Below are 22,420 nucleotides of genomic sequence, written 5' to 3' on the forward strand. Positions count from 1 at the left end.
TATGAACATGAGCTTCATAAAAATTCTTATAATTACTAATAAAAATTATAATTATATAATTTATTATAATTACTGATAAATAGATGAATAAGTGAGCATATATAATAAATCAAATATTAATAAATAGTTAATCTGTGCATACTTAAATAATAAATTCTCATAAATTGTTCTTAATAAGACTCCCTTTACGTTTTGAATATTTGTGCAAATTTCAATATTAAGTTTGATCTTTAAATAAACCTTCGACAAGCTAGCTTTATTTGATTGTGATTTATTCATAGCACTGAGGGCCCTCTTTAATAACTTTTTTAATTGAACTCACGTGTTAATTTTTCACAATTATTGATGGCGGTCTGGATTTGTCTTGGTGTCCTAAACCTTTTCTGGTGGGCTGCTGTCGTCCTCTCCAGTGGGAATATTTAAATTTAACGACTCATGTCATACTACAACATCACTGAGTCTTATGAAATTTATTTTTTAATTACTGAATCAAACTTGAACTTTAACAAAAATTATTTAAAAGGGATTTAGTCTAGTGCTCTCATAATTGGTGGGTGTCCCTGGTGACCTCTGGCAAGCAAGTGGCTTTTGGGTCTTCCCCTATTCTTTCTCAATGATACTTCCGTATTTTTAATTTACATAAAATTTAAATTTAATATCCTCTCCCATTGGAGGATTTTAAATACTCCGCTATGACATAATTTAGTACTGTCAAATAGTCCATGACAAAACATCATATTACTATCCATTGAGTGAATATTTTAATCTTAAACTCTTATTTTACATTGATTACATATTTCCATACATTCTATAACGATTACAAATTTTTATGATTTTTATAAATACCACATGGAGATTTTGAATTAAATCGTTTTTAGCGCTGGTCAAATACTGCATTGTGATTGGTACATCCCAAGACTGTATCATGTATTATTGCGCTGAATAAAGTTGAATCCCATTTCCTTTATCTTTTTGTTTTGTTTTTTATATTTTGTTCATGCTCATTTGATATAATAAATATTTTTGTGCTTTCTTAATCGCTTCTTTGTTTACATTTATTTGGCATGCTTTGCTTACTAAACCCTCTGATCCTAGCCTTAGTGAATGCTGTTTAGACACAATTAATTTGCCACGAGGTGTCTGGCTAATTCTCAAATATACGGCTCGACCGATTACTAAGGTCGCCGACTAGCTAATGTCAAAGAACCTAACCTCAAATATTATATTATATTATTAAATAATTGCAACCAGACTTTCATTTTCATTTGGCTGTTAATAGACATAGCCTTGAGAGCCATTATTATCTAATCTCTAGACCATTGACACCGTAACTGGTGATAACAATTTCCAGCTTCTTGTGCTGAGACCTATCAATTTCTTTCAATAATAGTTTTTTGGGGAATACCCAAATTATATTGTTACAAATGAGAATATTCATTATTAACTATTTCATTATTGGACGAGCGTTAGCGAGTTCTCACTTTTCACTTACTGAAGGCCAAAGTTGTTGTCCGTCTGTTTGTATGTTCGACAGTAACTTTAGAAAGAATTGATCAATCAGCTTCAAATTTTGAACACGTATTCTTTGATCCTTTTTCAGGATATAAAACTAACATTGAAAGTGCATGAGAAAAATGGTTATGATTTATCATTTGAAGAACTCATTGCATGAAATAAATACTACAATTTTCCCATTCATTCACAACATCAGCTGAGGCTGTTTGGGAGCTATCACACACATGTAGTCAGCTGGTTAATATACAACATATTCTACAACTTTTACATGAAAAAATGATACGGGTAGGGATCAATCACACACAGAGTTAGTCCAGGCAATGAATTCTCAAACAAAGGTATAGAGGGAAATGTTTGGAAGACAATTTTTGACCCCACAGTTCTGTTTAGGGTAGTAAGGAGGTAGCCTAAACATATCAAAAGTCCCCACCCCTACCCCCTGTGCTAAGGGGGTACCATTTTTTGGTTTCTCGCATATAACTCGTAAACTATGTATCTTACAGACATAATTGTTACATACAAAATTGAAGCTTACATAATTTCTTACAATATTCATTTCTCAACTTTTTCTATATCTTCTATAGTTTTTGAGATATCCGCTCTTGAAGGTGTGACATTTTTGAAAAAAACACGTTTGCTTCTATATTTTTTTTCAATTTTTGCTCTCATAACTTTTTAAAATTCGATGGAAAAAAATCCATGCTGAATATGAGCTTATAGAGCATTGAATTCTCTCCAATTTGATGTATAATTTCACACTTACGAATTTCCTTACACCTTTTACAGCAGCTTTAGTGTTGATTGTGAAATCTCCATTTTTGCAACAATAGACCAATTGACAAAGGAATTTGGAGGGAATGTTTTAACACAATTTTTGACTTTGTAGCTTTGTTAAGACTAGTTAGGAGAAGAACATATCAAAAGTCCCCATTAGTGAAATAATAAATCATCTCAAAGAGAATATTCAATGCTCTATAAACCTACGATAAGAATCAATTTTTACGATGCATTGTTGGAGAGTTATAATCCCTGAAAGAGCAAAACATTGGATAGAAACCTGTCATTTTAACAATTACACACCTTCAAGAGCGAATATATCGGGAACTGTTGGGAATATAACAAAATTCCACAAAACAAAAAGTGTAGAGAATTTATCAAGCTTCATTTTTGAATAGTTAATTATGTCATTTGAACGCATTGTTCTCAAGATATGAGCGTGGGAGCAAAACGCTGGAAAATGCAACTTCTAAACCACCCTCATCCCCTTAGCACATGAGTTAGGAATGGGGACTTTTGATATGTTCTTCTCCTAACTAGTCTTAACAAACCTGCAAAGTTAAAAATTGTGTTAAAAACATTCCCTCCAAATTCCTTTGTCAATTGGTCTATTGTTGCAAAAATGGATGGAAACATCTCGATTTGAAATTGCTTGTAGACAATGCAGAACTATAATAAACTACCAGATATGTGTGGTTTATGCCTTTTAATTTCTCTTGGTACTCTGTATCGAAATCATGTATCACATGACCACCTTCTCATAAAAAGAAAATGAATTTGGATTAATATGAGGGTCAAAGATGTTGAAGCGACAGAGTAATTTTTCATTTCAAATAGGATCCCCAATTAAACCTACTGTCAAATTATTCTTGTAAAAAAATATTTAGCTGTTTCCATAATTCCCACCAACTCTGTATACATAATAAGAAGTTTTGTAAATTGCATGTACTGTATTTCTTATGTTTTCTTAGTAACTTGCTTAATACGATTGTAAATTGTAGTGAAGACAGTGAAGATTGTTTCGGGCTTAATGCCTGTAGTCTTCCTTGTTTTGTAATAAATAATCTCAGCTCTTTGTAAATCCACCTTGATCCTGTTTTCAAAATAAGATTAGGCAGAATGGTTGCAGGTCAACTTATTTGATCATCTCAAATTGACCATACAATTGTTTGTTCATTTTGACTGAAAATAGATTTCTGGCGGTAATCTGCAGATAAGTGTAGAATTGATTGGCTTTATCACTGGGATTTCCTGTCACAATAATTCGATTTTTCTCTTGTTAGATTTTGATTAACTACCAGAATAACTTATGATTCATTCTTCTGATTGCAAACGGCAATTCTTCTGTACGCTTGCAGGCTTCATATATTATCTATTTAGGCCTACTATTCTGCTCGATTACAACTGTACTTGTATGTTTATAAATGAAAGGAGGAGTCATATGAAAGGAGACAGTATAGATGACTGGTCAGAATAAATTGAAACAAAATTGTATAAGAGAATGTATCCTTCATTATATGGCTAGTCACACACAAGGATAGTATATAGTTATTATATACTATTAATATATAGCTACTATATACACTATTCTTTAGTCACACACACATCGATTTTTGTACGTCCAATTTTTTCGTCCTTATAAATTCTACTACCAGATTGAACAGAACTTGGCAAAAACATGATGTGTGCAGATACAGAGAAACGCATTCCAATGTGTTTCCAAAGTTATGCTCAATCTAATAGAATTTATAAGGACAGCAACCTAACAGTGTAACTAACCTAACACTTGAATAAGCCGTGACTAATATTAGGCTATTTTCTAATCGGCTCACATCAAGACATTCACATTATTAATTAATACCATGCAAATCGCAAATGAAATAAATAAGTAGCCTACATTGAAAATCTTAGTGAATATCTTCGAAATTGTTCGAGATATCGATCTGCGGTTTTCGTCATTCGTTTTTGTCTTGAAATTCCGTATCGAAATAATAATATCGCATGAACTTTTAAAAAAAAGTTACATTCAAAATGGCGAACCAGATTTTTAAAGTCATAGTGAAGTAGTATTTTCAATTTGAGTAGGATCCCCAAGCACACCCACCATCATATTACCATGGTGTATGAGATATTAAGCCGATCTCGGACATTTCACCCATCCTGTATAATTAATTCGAAAAAATAGTGCAAAATGATGATATTAGTGCTATGAACTGTTATATAATTATCATTTAGAAAACGTTTACATTTCAATGTTTACATGATTTATTGCCGGTGGCACAAAAGCTGGTTAAATTTTAATCGTGATTGAAGACTTTATCGAAAAGAAATTTTGGTTTTCGTGAAATTAATCACGTTTAAAATTCAATCGGCTTTCGTGCAACCGGGCCTAAGTGTCGTACTCAATTGGGAGTTTCCATAATGGTTATATGGTAGGCTACTTCATATTTCAATGAATGAAGTTTTTCAAATTGCAAACTTCTAATCATAAAACAGAAATTGGTTCTCATGTAAAATGGGTTAATATTCTTTGATCTGATTCTATGTCAAATTTAAAACGATGTTGATGCGAAAAATATTCCCTTTGAATACACACTGTAAGTGATGAAGTTGGGAGTAATCAATTTATCCTTGTTTCTAGCAAAATAATAGCTACCAATTGTTTCGTATTGCTTCAACCAAGCAACAACAGATCTGATGTCTATTTATCATCAGAGGGCCTCCCAATCTCATCACAGATTGCGAAATTGATTACACGCCGTATAATGTAATAATTATTACAATGTATTATATCACGTGAGCAGGGCGCGCAGTTCTCAGCCGATTATATTCAAGGCCATTGCACGGCAGGTCGGCAAACAAAGCAAGGAAAATTCCAGGCCTGTTTGTTGTTCTGGTCTTCCCCACTTGATTGCTCCAGTCCGTTTTTTAATGCAACACCTTTCTTCTAGCAGACTAGCACTACTCTTCCTCTCTCCTTCAATTCAGCTCATTCTTATTATTTTAGTTATCTGCCTTCTCTCTTCCACTTACTCTCGTCTTGTCTATTTATGACTCAAGTGATAATGTCCGCTTCCTGTGTGTGTGGTGGGGTGGGGTGAGGGATGTCACAAACACAAGTAGGTAGTAATCTTCTAAGATTTTTGTCACTCATTCCATCTGCCGGCTTTTATTATTTTCATTTTACACAGAGTAGTATAGAATAGAGTGATATAGAAGAGTATGTACAGAGTGTTTACCAACTGCCTACCAATATTCTAGGGCATCGTTCCAAGCTAACAAACATATCTTTATTTTCCAAAATATTTACTTTTGAACTTCATTTCCAAAAAAATATATATCTTAAATATAATATTTAAATTATTTAAATTGTCCGGAAGTCTTCAGTTACTCACACAGCGGCCATTTTGCTTTTTTCATGTATTATGTTTTTCTAAATAATGGTTGAACATGCGAAATTGAAACTTTGCACAATCATAATATAACAACTAGACAGAGCTAAAAAAAATTATTATAACTTTTCAAATTCATAAAACAAAATGGCGGTCATTTAAAATGTTGTTTCTTGAATAACTTAGAAAGCGTTGGCTTTACAAAAAAATACAAGAATAACTTTTTTTAGTAAATTTAATTACCTATCGACTGGTACCAAATTTTGGGTGTCAATGTTGGGTGTGAAATTTTCAACTCTGCAACAAGTGTCAACTTAGCGTTTCCACACCTTCAATAGACGGGCTAGAGATGCGTATTTTTGCTATGTTTACCTCACAACTGGTCTTCATTAAACTACAGAGTCAAAAATTGTGTACCAGATGTTCCAGACTTAAATTTCATTGTCAAGTGATCAATTTTTACAAAATTGAAATTTCACCCCCCACCTAGAATTTGCTATAACAATAGAAGGAAAACAGTAACTAGTAAAATAATACATCAAATTGAAGAGAAAACAAAGCTCTACAAATCTACGGTGAGCATTCATTTTTACGATGCATTGTTGAGGAGTTGTAGGCCCTGAAACATCAAAAAATAGGATTAAAAGCTGTTATTTTAATAATTTTACTCATTTAAGAGCGTATATCTCGAAAACTGTTGTAGATATCACAAATCACCACATAACAAACGTTGTAGAGAATTTATCATGTTTTATTTTTGATTAGTTAGTCATGTCGGTTGAACGCATTTTCCTCAAGATATGAGCGTGTGAGCAAAACATTGAAAAATTCAACTTTTAAACCACCCTCATCCCTTTAGAACAAGTGGTAGGGGTGGGTACTTTTGATATGTTTACCTCCTCACTACCCTAAACAGAACTGCGGGGTCAAAAATTGTCTTGCAAACTTTTGCCTCTTTACCCTTTTTTGAGCATTGATTGCCTGGACTTGTTGGAAAAGGACGAATATCCGTAGATATGTTTGAAAGTAGTCTCTGTTCTTTGGTATTAGAATATCACCACAGAATTGTCGATCAACAAACACAACATGTGATATATGATGATTTTTGTGCATTATGTCTAGAGCTCAAAATCGTCCATTGAAAAAAGTGCTTTCAGCATCTCTCTCTCGTCATATCATCAAATAGAATTTGTCTCGTTAGTATGATCGTTTAGTCTACTCTACTGTCTCCGTCGCAGATAGTGACTGGATTTGTTTTGGCTTGCTTGGCGTCTAAAATAACAATTTCCCTCAAAATCCTTCCAAGCAGCATCCTTCCTAGAATCGATACTAAAATCCTTATTTTGCTATGAATAGCATTATTTGTTTACATTTCTAATTTTTACGAGCAATAAAATATTGCGTCATATAGTTAAGCGATTGGCCCTGCGGTTAGCGTCCTGTCTAATCCAATCCGATCTGAAAACTGAAAAGCGATGGGCGCACATTATGCGGATGAGCGATTGAGGCAACTCCGCTAATTATTTCAATTGTAAGTTTTATGGTATGTAAAGAAATATCGGTAGTTTACAGATAAAAGGTCAGCTAAAATTTTAAAACGTGTACAACCCATGTATGGTTTCAAAATTACATAGTTCAAACCAAAAAATCACGGATTCAAAGAGGTTCTTATTTCCTAATCGTATGCGCACCTCAGTCTCTTGGCTCATGGTACGTGCTTTGAATGCTAATCCGAGAAGATATTTGAAGATTGCATTATAAGTATGATCAGAATGCTTGATCTTGCGTTCATTGGGAGAATCAAGACTTAAATCGTCAGTAATCGTGTCCACAGAGTCCCACTTTCCTTTGATTTCTTTCATTTTTACCACCCATTTTTATTTATCTTGATAATTGTTTAGAATACCTTTGCCCAATTAAGATCTGGACAACTGCTGAACCTTTTATTTGAGGAAACGTTATTGGTTTCATTCGATACAGCGATTAAGCCAATAATAAATAATTGAAAGGTTTGATGAAGAAAATGAGTAGCATAATCACTGTTATTAGCATGCATATAGTATGACTAACTATTAATTTTCATGATTCATGATTGAGCATTATGAATTTGGAAGAACAATAATTATATTGTAGCTCATACAACAGCAGCCATTCGCTACTGTTTGATCAACCCGTTTCATGAGTCATCGTTACAAATTTCTTATTCAGTTTTTTTAACTAACATCTCTATATCCGGATCAAATGTTACAGAATATCTGCCAATACTATCGTGTAGTCAATATCATTTATCACCCCAATATTGTATCATACATAATTTTCAAGAGATGTTTGAGACTAAGAAACGAGTTGACTACACTAAATCCTTAATGTAGTCATTTTGACTCTTTGTAGTATATTTTGAAAGAATATTGAGAAACATTATTCCATTCTTCAGTCAATCAATCAATAACTAGAGCTATAATCAGATTTTATTACACAAATTACCAGAATAATTTAAAGTTGATTCTTTAAAATCATCACATTCCATGTAAGAACATTATTCATGAAGAATTCAATTTATTTTAAATTCAGCAATGGAAATTGAGAGAAGATTTAGATAAATTTAGAAGATTCGGTGTTTCCAATTTAACAAATATGCACATGCATATTCTTTTTTTCAAATTAATGTTACATAATCTAGTTAGCTCCAAATATTGAGATAATATTATATTGATATCATTAGATAATTATACATTCAGGCTACTATATTATCATTATTTATTATCAAAGACTTTCAACATGTCTTGCCGTTATATTCAATAATATTGATGTTGCATCATTACATAATATCTATAGAAATGTATTTTTCCCCAATAGTTGCTAGCTTAAATTTTGTTACGTAATGGCCCACCAAACCTATTTTATCCCTCCAATTCAATACCACCTATCTTTGCAAATAAAAATGGCAACCTACATTACATAACTCACTATAAACCCTACCTGGTAGAGTTTCAATTGATAACTTAGATATCTCAAAGCTTTTTCAAACGTAGAATAAGCTACTATGTAGACTGGATTAAAATAAAATAAAGCGCAGTTTGAGCTAATTGGCAGCCTGTTCGGATTCAGCCAATCTCCACATCTTGCACGTTGGAATATGTTGCCTAACAATTGTTTTGGTTTAGATTCAAGGTTGTAGATTAGAGCTGAAAAAATTGTTGTTTCCGTTTTCTAATCCACTGAAGTTCACGAACGGGTGAGATGTTCCATGTCAATTACTAGTTTTAGAAAACTTCCTTATCGTTCTATCAATCCACACAATGCAAACTGGCTCGGTTGGTGAATTCTGATTGTTTCGCACAATTATTTATTAATATTTTCCCATCATGTCCTAATGATGAGTGCGGCGAAATCTAGGCGGTTGAACAATAATTGAAGGTGAAATTATTAGTAATTAGTGGTAGCATATGTTTCTAATGTTCCCGCAGGTTAATCTAGGCTCACTAAAGCGGAAAATCCGCCTCAAAAATGAAGCTTGGAACATTTCCAAACGAATTATTGTGGAAAACTCACTGAGTGTTGTGGAATACCAAACCATTCTCTCATGTAGAAGTAAAACCAAATTTATGCGAGTTGAACTGACGATGTTATGATACAGTAGACAGTAGGTATTTTGTTTTTTCTGCTGTTCTCTTCCAGATTCATTCTTTTCTTCTTCAATCTCCTTCATTTTGTGATGTGTCGTATTTGTATTTGTGAACGGTGTGAGATTCAGCGATGCTCTCTATTCAGATAGTCTCAGATAATATCATCTCGACATGAGCTAGAACAAGACTTATTGCATCAATTACAGAAAAACATGTCTCCTATTCTCTGTGAGGAGTAAACTAATAGAAATCCTAATAGAATTCTCGAAACAAGTCTCTGGATCATGAGAAAATAAGAAAAAAGAGCTGCTGAAAAATATTTTCATACTTCAATATTCAATTTCAACTACCAACCTTCTACTTCAATGTAAAAGTAATGAAGTAGATTTTCAATGAAGTAGTTTCATCCAACTATTCAAAAATGAAATTAATTTATTTAACCTGGCATATACATTTGCTCATTCATTCTCCCGTGTTTCGGATAGACACGTTAAGTCGTCGGTCCCGGCTGTCTAAAAAGCAGTCGTTAGGTCATGTCAGATGCCCTGAAATTGATCAGTTGCGACCTGAAATCTAGAGCCTGAGCCAGCCAGGTCACTCGATATTATTATTATTATTAATTAAAAAAAAATTACTTGTGTTGAACTGCCATTGACCTGCTTATCTCAAATGAAACTAGGTCTAGATTGTAAATTGTCTATTGATCTTTGAATTAAGGATTCACGGAAGAAATACCTGTTATTCACTATCGTACACAAGTGTAACCTTCAATGAATTTTAACCTCAGCTGATCAAAGCCACAAATGCCATATGCCCCGAAGTCATTCACGAATCCTGTATCAAACTGGGAGGATCCAGGTTCGAATCCTTTGATAGGCGGCTGAAAACTGGAAGGCTATCTATATGCCCGAAATGGCTCCATAATACGCGGTACCGTTGCCGTTGCCTTTTCATGGCAAATGATGCAGCATCACAGCAAACATTGAGCGACGGTAGTTTACATGTCGTGATGGTGATGCTCAGCATTCCAACACTCTTTCATTGTACCGAATTTCCGCCTGTCGACTAAATACAGTAATCTGTCCGTTACGTGTGAATGTGCAACTGAACATAGTATCTCATCAAGTTGAATTCCGTTACTTTTGAGTGATGAATCATCTCCACAAACAATGATCTATTGAGAGAAACGGAAATGGGGCAGTGGTTCTCTTCCTCCAATTTATTGCAAGATAACTTAGAACGAGGAGTTTTCCTCTAACTCGGAATTTCATTGTTAGTTGGGTTACAATTTTATCCATTTCAGGGTAATTTCATTATGATTTTCATGAATCTTGTAAAAATTAAAGTGTTGGCATACTTTTTTAATTGTTTTACAATATAATTATAACATGTAACAGTTTCTATAAAACCTAAAATTTTATAAAAAAATATAAATATTTTTATAATTAATTATTACATTTGAATATACCTCTTTCACGATTCTTATTCAGGATCCAAGTTGAAGTGATTTTCTTCAAGAATAGCCTTTGTGGTTCTGTTGGAACTGTTTCTTGTGAGATAATTCTAATACTTTTCGTTTTCGAGTTACTTCTTATAACAGAAAATGGCAAATTATTAGTGTTGAGCAAAAATAGATCATGTTCTTCCCAAGTAGAAAATTTTTATTCCAAGTATAAGGGATCTGTAATAAAATTGGAAAAATTTATAAATTGGAGACATTCTAGCCACATGTTATATTGATGTTCTTAGTAGTGTTCTATTCTGACTTGAGGTTCTCATCATAATTTCTACAAAATTAAACCCAGATTGAATAGTTTTTTTAATGATAAGTCCAGGATTAATGTGGTATTATCATGCTAATAGATAAACTAAAACAAAGCTCAGTTTTGGCAGTTGTCATTCAACAATTCACACTTTTCTGCATGCGTCATTATTATCATCATCATCATCATCATAATCATCATCATCATCGATATTTCTATTTCATTCCAAATACCAGCATTTGGAGAATATTTTTTCATCTTAATTGTTGAAATTAATTGTCATTAAAATTACAATTATCATGATCAATCCTTCCTTTTTGAATCAAGTGAATTTTAATCCTTCTTTTCAATTAATCAGAGCCGGTCTAAATATTGAAAACTACCTACTTTAGAAGATTATATAAGAGTTTTTCAAATTTTGTTCAAAATGGACAAGTACAAGGCCATGCTTTGTTTTGGTCGGCTTTAAAGTGGTTACAGTTTATACCTGATTAGTTATGATGTGAACGGTTTTTATACTGCTACGGTTCTAATATAATTAAATGACAACAGGATTTCATGGTTAAAAATCATGCTTATCTGCCATATTCATATCATTATTGAAGTAATGTCGTAGTACTGTAGTATGGTATTATCCGTAATAGAAGCAATCTATATTGGCATTATTGGCTTACAATAGTTCTAAAATAAATTCTCATCGATAGTTTATACTAAGTCAAAGACTTGTTCTATCCTGATTCTATTATAATTACTATATTACTATAAATATTTTAAGTAAATTATAATAAATCAATTAATCGTCTAAACCCAACACTGTATTGAAAAATAGCCTATTAATATTGTGTTTCCACACATGAAACTTGACTGAAATAAAAGTCGATTTGTTACTGAAAAAAATTCAACCTTTGATAAATATATTAAAATAAACGCGATAATAATTCAGAACTCGAAGGTAGCAACAATATTGTAGCCCAGCCCACTATTTAGTTTTTTCTTTTATAATCAGTCTTACTATTAAGTCCAAATAATATTTTTCTTCCTTTTTTTTATTATTAAAAAAATCATACTGTAGTCTATCCCTTCACTAACTTTCCTGAATCTAACCAAAATACCGTTCTCTTCTAATCTATACTGAATCGTTGTGGATATTTAATGAAGTACGATATCATATTTCTTTTGTTTTCCTTTTTTATTGTAATATTATGCTATAAGATGTGTCATTAAGGCTCGTACTGGAATTTTTCTGTGAGCTTTTCTATGTTTGTATCGAATAAATAAATACCAACTAGTTCATAATGAAACTATTTTAAGATACCGTACAGTATCTTTGAAAAAACTGGTCTAGAATTGAATGTTCAAATAAATTGAAATAGTCGAATAATTGGTTCTATTGCTTATTTTCCATCTTTAACTTGTCTCTCTAACGTTCAGTGATTAAATAATATTTCGAAATAAAACAGGAGTAAAAATCAAGAACTAATTTTTTGTCGCATGTAGACCTATAATTACTTTTATATAATATTTCAGATGAAAGTAAATGAGATATATACATTTTCAAGTGTAGGTCTAATATGAAATTAATGTTCTGTATCAGACAGAATTTTTATTCAATAAATTAGTTTCTTTCCCCCTCCACCTTAAACTCGGAACCCAAAAATAAGTAGTCAGCAGCTATTATTTTGAACACTGCTGAAACACATTACACATTACTCTTAAACACATTTCTCTTCCCCCCCCCTTTGTGGGTACTTCTATATTATTATTATTATTAAAAGCCTATTATTTTTAATCCAGTGTGATGTACGAGGAAGGGTTTAGACACTCCTTTCAGCTGCTGTAAAACCGTTAACACCAATGACTATAACGTAATCATCTTTGGAAGTATTATTTTTTGATCCATTATACTGATATAATAAAATCAAATTATAACTGATTATCGTAGATACGATATAATATGGTAGGTGGTTTCCTCGAGAAAAAATACAATACAGCCTGAGCGCACCTGACTAAAAAGTATTTATGCTCACTTCATTTTTTCTCTCACGTCTTACCTTCTTGGGGAAGTCCGTTAACTTTCTCCCGGTAATCGAGAAGTGGCTGAGATAGAGAAATGAAAGAGATTGTCAGAGAGAAAGACTGGTGAAAGGAGAAGAGAAGATAGGATGTCAAACGTTCGTTGAACTTGATGGTGCACGCTAGAAGAGATAGATTGTTGAAGTGCGATGCGATTTCTAGTTGAGAGGCTTCGAGAGGAAAGCCGTCTTGATACGGATGAACACAAATTTTGATACGCTGTGATGATCAAACCCGTTGGATATTTCTATCAGATTAGACAGTGTTGTATTCTGTGTATCAAACTGAAGCGTTCTCTATGCAGAGAAAGAGGAGCGACCTTGGAACATAGCTTGTTGCGGCTGAGTTGAATTTTTGTTTTCTTCCACTTTGGTTAGTTTCGCCAGTCGCGAGCTGGCAGTGGTGTCGTAAACAAGTGCTTAGTATGTGTTTGTGTGGGAGGCGTGCGTTGCTGTGACACACGTGTTGCGATGTCGGTGTCGGGTGCGACACTGCGGTCCACACACCGGCCGCAACTGGACCGTGCAGTCAGCATGAACATCGACGACCGCTCCTACAAGTCAAAATCGGCCAACCCGAGTCTGATCGGTCGCTGGAGGAGTTTCCGCATCAAGCAGCCTCACAACGGAATGGCGACCAGCATCCTGAACGGACGTCTCAACCTCGGAGACTCCCCGCCCGCTGAAGATGATGTCGGATTTTTTGAGAGCCTCGACGACAACAGCATCCCCGACGAACTCAGCGTCAAAATCTGCAAGGATTCCATTCGTCAAAGCATTCTCGATCAGATGAAGATCTCCTCAGGTGATGTCAAACTTCTTCTTGACATTGAAAGTGGAAAAGCTACGCCTGAAACCTTAGAATCAAGCATTGCTCATTGTTCATCCCTTGAGAGAAACTTTGCATTTTTGTGGTGCACATTCATGAAGAAACACGAAATGCTTGAAATTCTTAACCGTTATGGAATAGATCTGAACTATACACTAATCACTGAAGGATTAAGTGCCATTCACTTGAGTTCGTTTAGTGGATGTTTGAAATGTGTGCGTTGGTTGATAACTAGAGGGTGTAACGTAAATCACATGCCTGATGCACACACACCACTTCACTGTGCTGTATGGGGCAACTCACCAGAAACCGTACGTCTTCTCATATCGAATGGTGCAATAATACGTGAAACTGTGATGCATTACGCTGTGCGCGCCAACGCTCACGAGTGTTTACAAATGTTACTGGATGAGGGAGCAGAGGTGAACTGGTTGGATGTGGGTGGGAGTGCCCCGTTGCACATTGCAGCCGATCGCCGTATGTCGTTGTGCATGAAAATGCTTCTCAATTACGGCAAACTAGATGTCAACATCGCCTCCAGAGAGAAAGCAATGACCGCTCTACACTATGCAGCTGAAGGCGGCTACTTGGACTGCATTCAAATGTTACTCTCCAAGAATGCCGACTACAACAAGAAAAACAAGAAAGGTCAAACACCCCTGCATCTAGCTGCTCGGTCTCAGAGTGTTGAGTGTATTGAAGCCCTACTGAAGGCCGGGTCCAACATTAATGAAAAAGACTATGAAAATCGTACACCTCTCCATTCAGCTGTTGGAAAAGCGCTTCTAGCTTTCAATTCAGTCGAATCTCTTCTAAGGTGGGGTGCTGATGTGAATGTGAAAGACAAGTACGGGTATACTGCTCTACATATAGCAGCCCTCAACGAACTTGTCCAGTGTGTTGATATCCTGATAATGTACGGGGCAGATGTGAGCTCTCGCACCAAAGGTGGTGTGACCGCATTGAGTATCGTAGCGCGAAAAACACCGGCTTGTTTAGAGACAATTTGTAAAAAATTGGACTCGTCCATCTCATTACATGATCCTGAGGCGTCTAATAGAGAAGTGGAATTGAAGTTAGATTTCCGATACCTACTGCAGCATTCTTCAGGTGGTGAAGTAGGTTTATTAAAAACTCTAATAGATGAAGGACAGAAAAGTATGTTAGAACATCCTCTATGCGGAGCGTTTCTGTATATCAAATGGTTGAAAATCAGACGTTTTTATTTTTGCCGACTATTTCTCACAGCGATATTTGTGATTCTCTTAACAACTTACATTCTGACAGCACTAGCTCATTACTGTTATAATTCAGCAGCCAACCGAACAATCACCGATCTAGAACTATGTCGAAATAATTCCGTTTTCGGATTTGTGCTAACTGAGAACCCCGAATCAATGGAAGTGATATGGTACATATTAGTGATTTTTAGCATTTGTGAAATAACTAGAAAACTGATGTCAATAGCTGGTTACTCAACTTTGAAATACTATTTTTTCCATTTAGGTAATGTTTTTGAATGGTTCACTTTGATCAGTGTGTTTGTGATATCTTTCGAGTTCACCGGTGAAACCTACACTTGGCAAAACCATATCAGTGCATTTGCGATATTGTTTGGATGGGCGAATTTGATGTTAATGGTTGGTCAACTACCAGTATTTGGAACTTATGTAGCAATGTTCACCAAAGTGCAACAAGAATTTCTTAAATTACTTATAGCTTACCTCTGTCTATTAATCGGTTTCACAATAAGTTTTTGTGTAGTATTTCCCACCTCAGAAGTATTCAGAAACCCATTGGTCGGAATGATAAAGGTTCTAGTTATGATGACTGGTGAATTAGATATAGATATGCTAATGCAGAAAGGTAGCAATCAGAAAGCTTCCCCATTGTCGGTGAGTGCACATATAATTTATGCTTTATTTGTATTACTTGTAGCTGTAGTTCTCATGAATTTAGTTGTAGGTATTGCTGTACACGATATACAGGGCCTACACAAAACAGCTGGACTATCAAAGTTAGTGAGACAAACAGAACTGATATCATTTTTAGAACTAGCTCTTTTTCAAGGTTATCTCCCTAAAAAAGTAGTCAACATGCTGAAATGGTCTGCGTTGATTGCTCCAGCTGTATACAGAGTGGTGCTGCATGTAAAACCCTTGAATCCTAGAGAAAAGCGCCTTCCACGCCATATATTAGCGGCTGCTCATAATATCGCCAGAGATTGCACTAAAAATTGTCACGGCGGCTCAATGTCCGCAGCAACCATGCACCGATATGCTTTATCTAAGAATAATAAATCTCTAACTGAGGAATTGAAAGCACTCAGGGAACAAGTCCAAGAGCAACAATTATTGTTGAATGATATTCTCAACTTATTGAAGTCGAAAAATTTATGATATTGGAAAATTTTACCAAACTAATAATTTCAGGTTTACAATAATTGGAATGAGGACTATCAGAAGTGTTTGTTGACAGAGCAGAGTTTTATTAGTGTTAGGATTAATTTTACGCAAGGAATAATAATTTTAAATTATGACTTTCCAAAAAATACTCTGAATACTTCGATTTAATCCTTCAAGAAGAAAGAAGCTTCTTTTTAAAACTTGAAAGACATTTATGAAGATTTTATTCAACTTAGGTCAGTAATCATGAATAATTGAAACAAGAGATTTTCAGATCTCGTTACATATTCATATTTTCATTCTTGTATATTTCCCAGTTCATTTAACAAAACGCACAACGCAAGTACCTAGTCTGTTTGGAATTTATTATTATCTCAAACATAAATAATCCTTTCATTAGATCAGTACGGTACATGAAATGATTTATTTATTGTAGTGATGAAAAATCAATAAAATCTATATATTTCTCACAATGAATGGCCGCCATTCTCATATATCTCAACATGGTCATCGACAATAAATTTCAATAGTTTTTTTCTGATATTTTTGAAGAGGTATTTCTAGTAGCCTGTAGTAAAAATATCCGCCAAAAAAAGCATAAATCCAGAGCTTCTCAGACGCTTCCAGGTAACAACTTTAAAACAGAAATTTATTTGCGATCATAAATTCCATTCAGATTCTTTTCGTGCTGATGAATTTCTCCCCCGAATTCACTCAGCTATTTGTCAAATAATTTATCGCTTTTTGTGATAGCTTCGGCATGGCATTCGTTCAAGATTAAGAATAACTCAGTCTCATTTCTTGTTTTCCACTTTTACTTCTTTCACACTTTCTATCTGGAATGTCACTGATGTCACCAGAACCATATCAAAATGATAAATTGAAAGTAATCCTCATCAGGAACCTGTTAAGTAATTTACATCTCCTCTTATAAACTTTCAATCATTCAAATTCGAGTGGAGAAGTTTTTAGCGGTATATTTACTTAGACATCCATGAATCTTGTTAGTTTTTTGTTTGAATGACAGGCAACCGTTACTCTTTTCACTCTATAATTTTTGTTACAAATAGCGCAGAGCTTTGGAACAAATTAGCTTTTGTAAGTAAATGCTGTTCGACATTACATTGTGTTGAACGTACGATGTTTTTTTTTGTAATTGCACTGTATTTACATTTACATTTCATTGGACGTTGACCCTTCCTATTTTCCATCTTTGTTGGTTGTTGAATGCTGATGGTGAATTTTCAAAATGAGAACAATGTTCTAACAAAATGTTTCACCTGATAGATAGTCTTGCAGTCTTCCAGTTTTTACATATTGGATTTAGTCCAGCTAGTCCTACATTTCGTAGAACCAACAAAATATACCTTTTCTATTAATTTATTTGCCAATATTACGTCTGCTCATGCTATCAATGACAGAATAAATAATTCTAAAAACTTGCAAAGTTGATAATACCTTGATTATACATGTATTTTACCAGCACTCCAAATATTTTTGAATATTCTGTGTTTGTCATGAAATAATCTTGATAATTGAGAACGGTCTTGACCAAGTGAGGTTTATTGCCTAGCAATCAGCTACTATGATTCAGCTAGTCAACCAATGATTGCTTCCTAAAAACATCCATGATAGTATTTTACAAACACAAATCTTCAATAAATTCCTAAAAAAATAAAAATTTAAAGAAATATTTCATCTTGCAAGCCGCTGGCATTTTATTAATTAACTTACAATTCTTCCCCAAGTTCCCAATATAAGGGAACTCAACCAACAATAGGGAACTGATTTACATAACACTGAATAACTGGCATTGACAACTCATGCATCCATTAGGTTTATGAAATATTCAACTCAACTAATAAACATAGCCTACTGCCTGTAGAAAGATTTCAATTGTCCTATTACATTTTCAACATATTCATAGAGAATAATCATTATGTAAACTAGACTCTGCTCTGTTCAATGTCAGATAATAATGGTGCATTTATTTTTTACACAAAATGCTAGAATATATTTGTCTGTCAGAACCATATAGCAATGTGAAGCAATAAAAAAGGGAACAAATAAGATAGTGCGACCCTCTTTTTATCTAGTCAATCGATTTAAATAATTTTAAGAAAATTTCAATTCTATCGTAGTTATAGGCTACTGTGTTTTTTAAGCTACTTGTAATCGGTGAAGAAGTAAGAATATTCTCAAACGAATTTTTTTCTCATGACACAAATATTTTTCAACAAATAGTGATTGCTTTGATGTCTATCGTCAATAATAATTATTGTAATATCAAGCTAAAAACGAATGCCGCAATATTTTTGTATAAAATGATGTTTTATAAATGGAGAATTTGTTATTAAATATTTTATTTATTATTCGAATGTTTTGATATCATAGCAACCTTGGAGCTTATTGATACTCAACAATGGATTAATGCTGACAATCATTTTCATATATACATATCCTAGTAGGTTTTGATCTAGAGAGCAAATAAGGTCGAGGTAATCTGAAGTAATGGTTTGAGAAATGCTAGATCATCTTTGAACAGAATCTTGGTTCTGTTTTTCCGAACAATTTGTGAATCCTGGTTAGTCAAAACTGATAACATTTATCAAGATTATAGCGGTACACAGGTTATTGTTCAACCTGGCTCAGATTACATTAAAATCTACTGGATCGTCATTATGATCAACTTTTGAAGTTCTACAGAAATTTATCAACATTCATTCTCCTCTTGACATTTTTTAAAATTCTATCGATAATTACATTGAATAAGCTCTAAAGTTTTATAATTATTCACTTCTTCACTGACATTAAAATTAACCAACTTCATGAAAAACTGTCTCCAGGTTCAAGGTTCAAATTAATCGTTGGGCAATTGAATTAATTAATATTTAGTATTTAATGTACAATAATAACATAACTATCCAAATATTCTTCTAAAGTAGATGCAAGAAAGAAGATGATGAGAAATACATTAGTGTGTTCTAAAATTGTCAGTATGCCAGAGCTCATTGCGTTGATTAATTCTCTTTTATGATTTGATATAATTTCCAATTTAATCTGCAATATTCCCATCCTTGTTTGATTCTGAATCAGTTTCATTAGCAAGTGTGATCCTGAATAGATTAAAATATGAATCAATTCAAATCACTAAAATGTAGGACCCCTCTGATAATAATACTATTTCTATTGATTGTCTCAATTATTATCGAAGATCATTTGAATTAATCACTGATAAAATTTTGTGATAATTCTGTAATGAGACAACATAAGCGATTTAGCTTATGAGCTAATATTGGTTCAATATGGAATTTGAAAAAGGAACATACTAGAAAACTCTCAGTTATGTGATGGACAAACATTTAATTATTATTTCTGTTTGGAACAATAATTCACTTGAATTGGCATGTATTGTAAACATCTAAATTTATCTAACAATCAACAACATAGAACATTATTTCATCTAACTAGACCTAAAAAATAAGGTATAATGATCAATATCAGTGTGAATAAGTTGATATTAATTTATATCAATTCATTGACAGGTACCAAAAATCATCGCTGTATGTTCTTGTAAAAATAAAATTATCACTATCCATGAATAACAAACAATATCTATCAACAACATTTCCACAATTAATAGGATAACGATAACAATAAAATTTGCAAATAAAACATTCATAATAAATTATGTATCGTGTAATGAATAATTATAAATAAATAGCATTTTTAGATAAAATTATGCCGAATCAACTATAGACTATTCAATAGAAATAATGAGTATAACCAATAACAACAGAAAACTCAATCGAACTGATCTAAATGATGAATAGTATAGTGCTGTGATAAATAGGCCTACAATAATTTATTTTAAACTATCAGTACGATAAATAATATGGACTAGTGCCTGACTAGGCTAGAGTATCCAATGCACAATTAATAACAACAAATTGGCTATCAATCTAAAAATATATTCACAAAATTCGTATGTTATTAAATATTATAATCAATTCAGCTATAAGACTTATTACTACGACAATTTTATCAGTCTAAATGGTTGGTAACCAATACTAATAAATAATACTGACTAGTATGATAAATAATATAACAAATGTGAATACATTTTATTTTATACTGATGATGAATACACTTAAAAATTGTACAAAATTGTATTGAACTGCAGCCTATAGTATAACTTGTCAAAATTGTAAGTATCAATTTTTATACTTCAAGAGAATAATATTTTAATAATGCATGATAATGAAATAATTATACAAAATTAAAATGTAGTGACTAATTCAACTTTTTAGCTACTATGAAGAATATGAATCCAATTGACTTTTGAAATTAATAATAGTGACCAATGCGATTAAAAATTAAAATCAGACTTTATGAATTGAAATAAACTAGTAATAATTAGCTTGTATGTAATACTTGCAATATACAATTACATAGATGATAGACTAATAACTAGATCTTTTATCTGTGAATAAAATTGAATTATTTGATTTGTGACTGTAAACATCAATCTGAAGGGATTTTGAAATAAATAACAGTGACTAGTCTAACCACTGAAAAGAGACATTACACTAAATAAAATGAAATAAAAAAGTATGTAAAAGTATTCAAAAATGATTTTTGAAATGAACAAGCGTGAACAATTAATAACTAGTGATAACAAATATCAGTCTACTGATTCAGGACAATATTAAAGCCGTTTTTAGAGTTAAGCTCTTCCTGCGTACGACACTAAAACCCAAACATATTTGTATCAACTAACAATTACAATAAAATAAGAGCTATTAACAATCCAAATTACTTTTTTGAAACTAAGGGCCGGTTTCCGAGCTTGGCATTTATCTAAGTTCTTACTTAAAACAGCTGCAGTCAGAAAATTGGCTTTCCAAAACGGGGCGTTGTCGCAGTGTTCATGACAGTAATCTCATTTCTATAATTGGAATCGTTTTTCCTTGACGAAAATCGTTTTTCCTAAATAATTGAAAATAGCTGAAACTTTACACTATTTTCTCTTTATTTTATTTTGTGTTCAATTTTCTAGTTTTTTGAAATTTAATCCAAACGTGACTATGACAATGACTGCGACTATGCCCCGTTTCGGAAAGCCAATTTTCTGACTCTAGCTGTTCAAAGTCTAGAACTTAGCCAAATCCAGAGTTCGGAAACCGTCCCTAATTGAATTTGTGGGAACAAAATAAAGACTTTTGTAATGTCTTCTAAAGACTATTAATTTTAGAGTTGAAATTTTCCTGCGTTGGTGTGCGTACGTTTCAAATATCCAAACATATTTGTATCAAATACAATAAAATAAGAGCTACTCAACAATCTTAATTACTTTTTAAAACTAATTGAACTTGTGAGAACAAAATAAAAACGTTTATAATGACTTGTAAAGACTATGGTTATTGGTTATTATAACGTCATTATGATAATAGATGAGTGAGACGAGTCTAGATGAGGGTGTCTTCGTCCTGTGCTTCGTAGACCATGAGTGTGGAGTGGTGGTGTGGGTCAGGGGAGGGTGAGGGGGAGCTGGACGGGGGGGTGCTGCCAGAGGGGGGAGGCACGACGGTGCTGCTGCTGGTGGAGCACATGTGATGCATGTCTGGCGGACTCTCAAGGGCCATCATCAGCAGACTGCAGTTCTCGCGGTACCTGCAACAACAAACATTACAAAATAATCATTTTCTGTCCTTATGATTTGTGAAAAACCAGTGTATGAAAAATTGTCGAATTGATATAACTCATATTTTCATATGTTGATAGAAATCAAGTAGGTACTCTTGATAAGCATGGTTTTCAGGGAATCAAGGGATAAACATTAATATCGGGGCACCGAGCTTCGCTCGTTATTTTTATTTATTGAAAAAAGGGCCCTGTTTCATAAAACTTACAAGTCACATAATACAGGTGAATCACCATTCCAATCGCATGCTCAATATAGCCGATGAAATCAGCTGTTCCTGTAATACAGGACTTTCAAGTTTTTATGGAACAGGGGCCAGAAAACAATTCTCTAAAAT

The 22,420-nt window shown here is 33.4% G+C and overlaps 2 protein-coding genes across 29 annotated transcripts in view; one reads left to right on the forward strand and one right to left on the reverse strand.

Annotated features, from left to right (window-relative positions):
* Positions 1–13,334: 13,334 nt before the first annotated feature.
* On the forward strand, positions 13,335–18,348 carry LOC111057972 (transient receptor potential channel pyrexia). Its single transcript, XM_022345460.2, has one exon. The coding sequence runs from the start codon at positions 13,617–13,619 to the stop codon at positions 16,371–16,373; it is 2,757 nt and encodes a 918-aa protein (XP_022201152.2). The 5' UTR covers positions 13,335–13,616; the 3' UTR covers positions 16,374–18,348.
* A 187-nt stretch (positions 18,349–18,535) lies between these two features.
* The window catches only part of LOC111059297 (protein unc-80 homolog), a 177,154-nt gene continuing 173,269 nt past the window's right edge, over positions 18,536–22,420 (reverse strand). For all 28 annotated transcript variants that reach the window (XM_039432683.1, XM_039432677.1, XM_039432690.1 and 25 more), the window contains one exon: positions 18,536–22,052. In XM_039432683.1, coding sequence (XP_039288617.1) covers positions 21,848–22,052 — 205 coding nt within the window. In that variant the 3' untranslated portion in view covers positions 18,536–21,847. The remainder of the gene's footprint in view (positions 22,053–22,420) is intronic.

The sequence above is a fragment of the Nilaparvata lugens genome, chromosome 7, assembly GCF_014356525.2.
Source record: "Nilaparvata lugens isolate BPH chromosome 7, ASM1435652v1, whole genome shotgun sequence".
Lineage (NCBI taxonomy): Eukaryota > Metazoa > Arthropoda > Insecta > Hemiptera > Delphacidae > Nilaparvata > Nilaparvata lugens.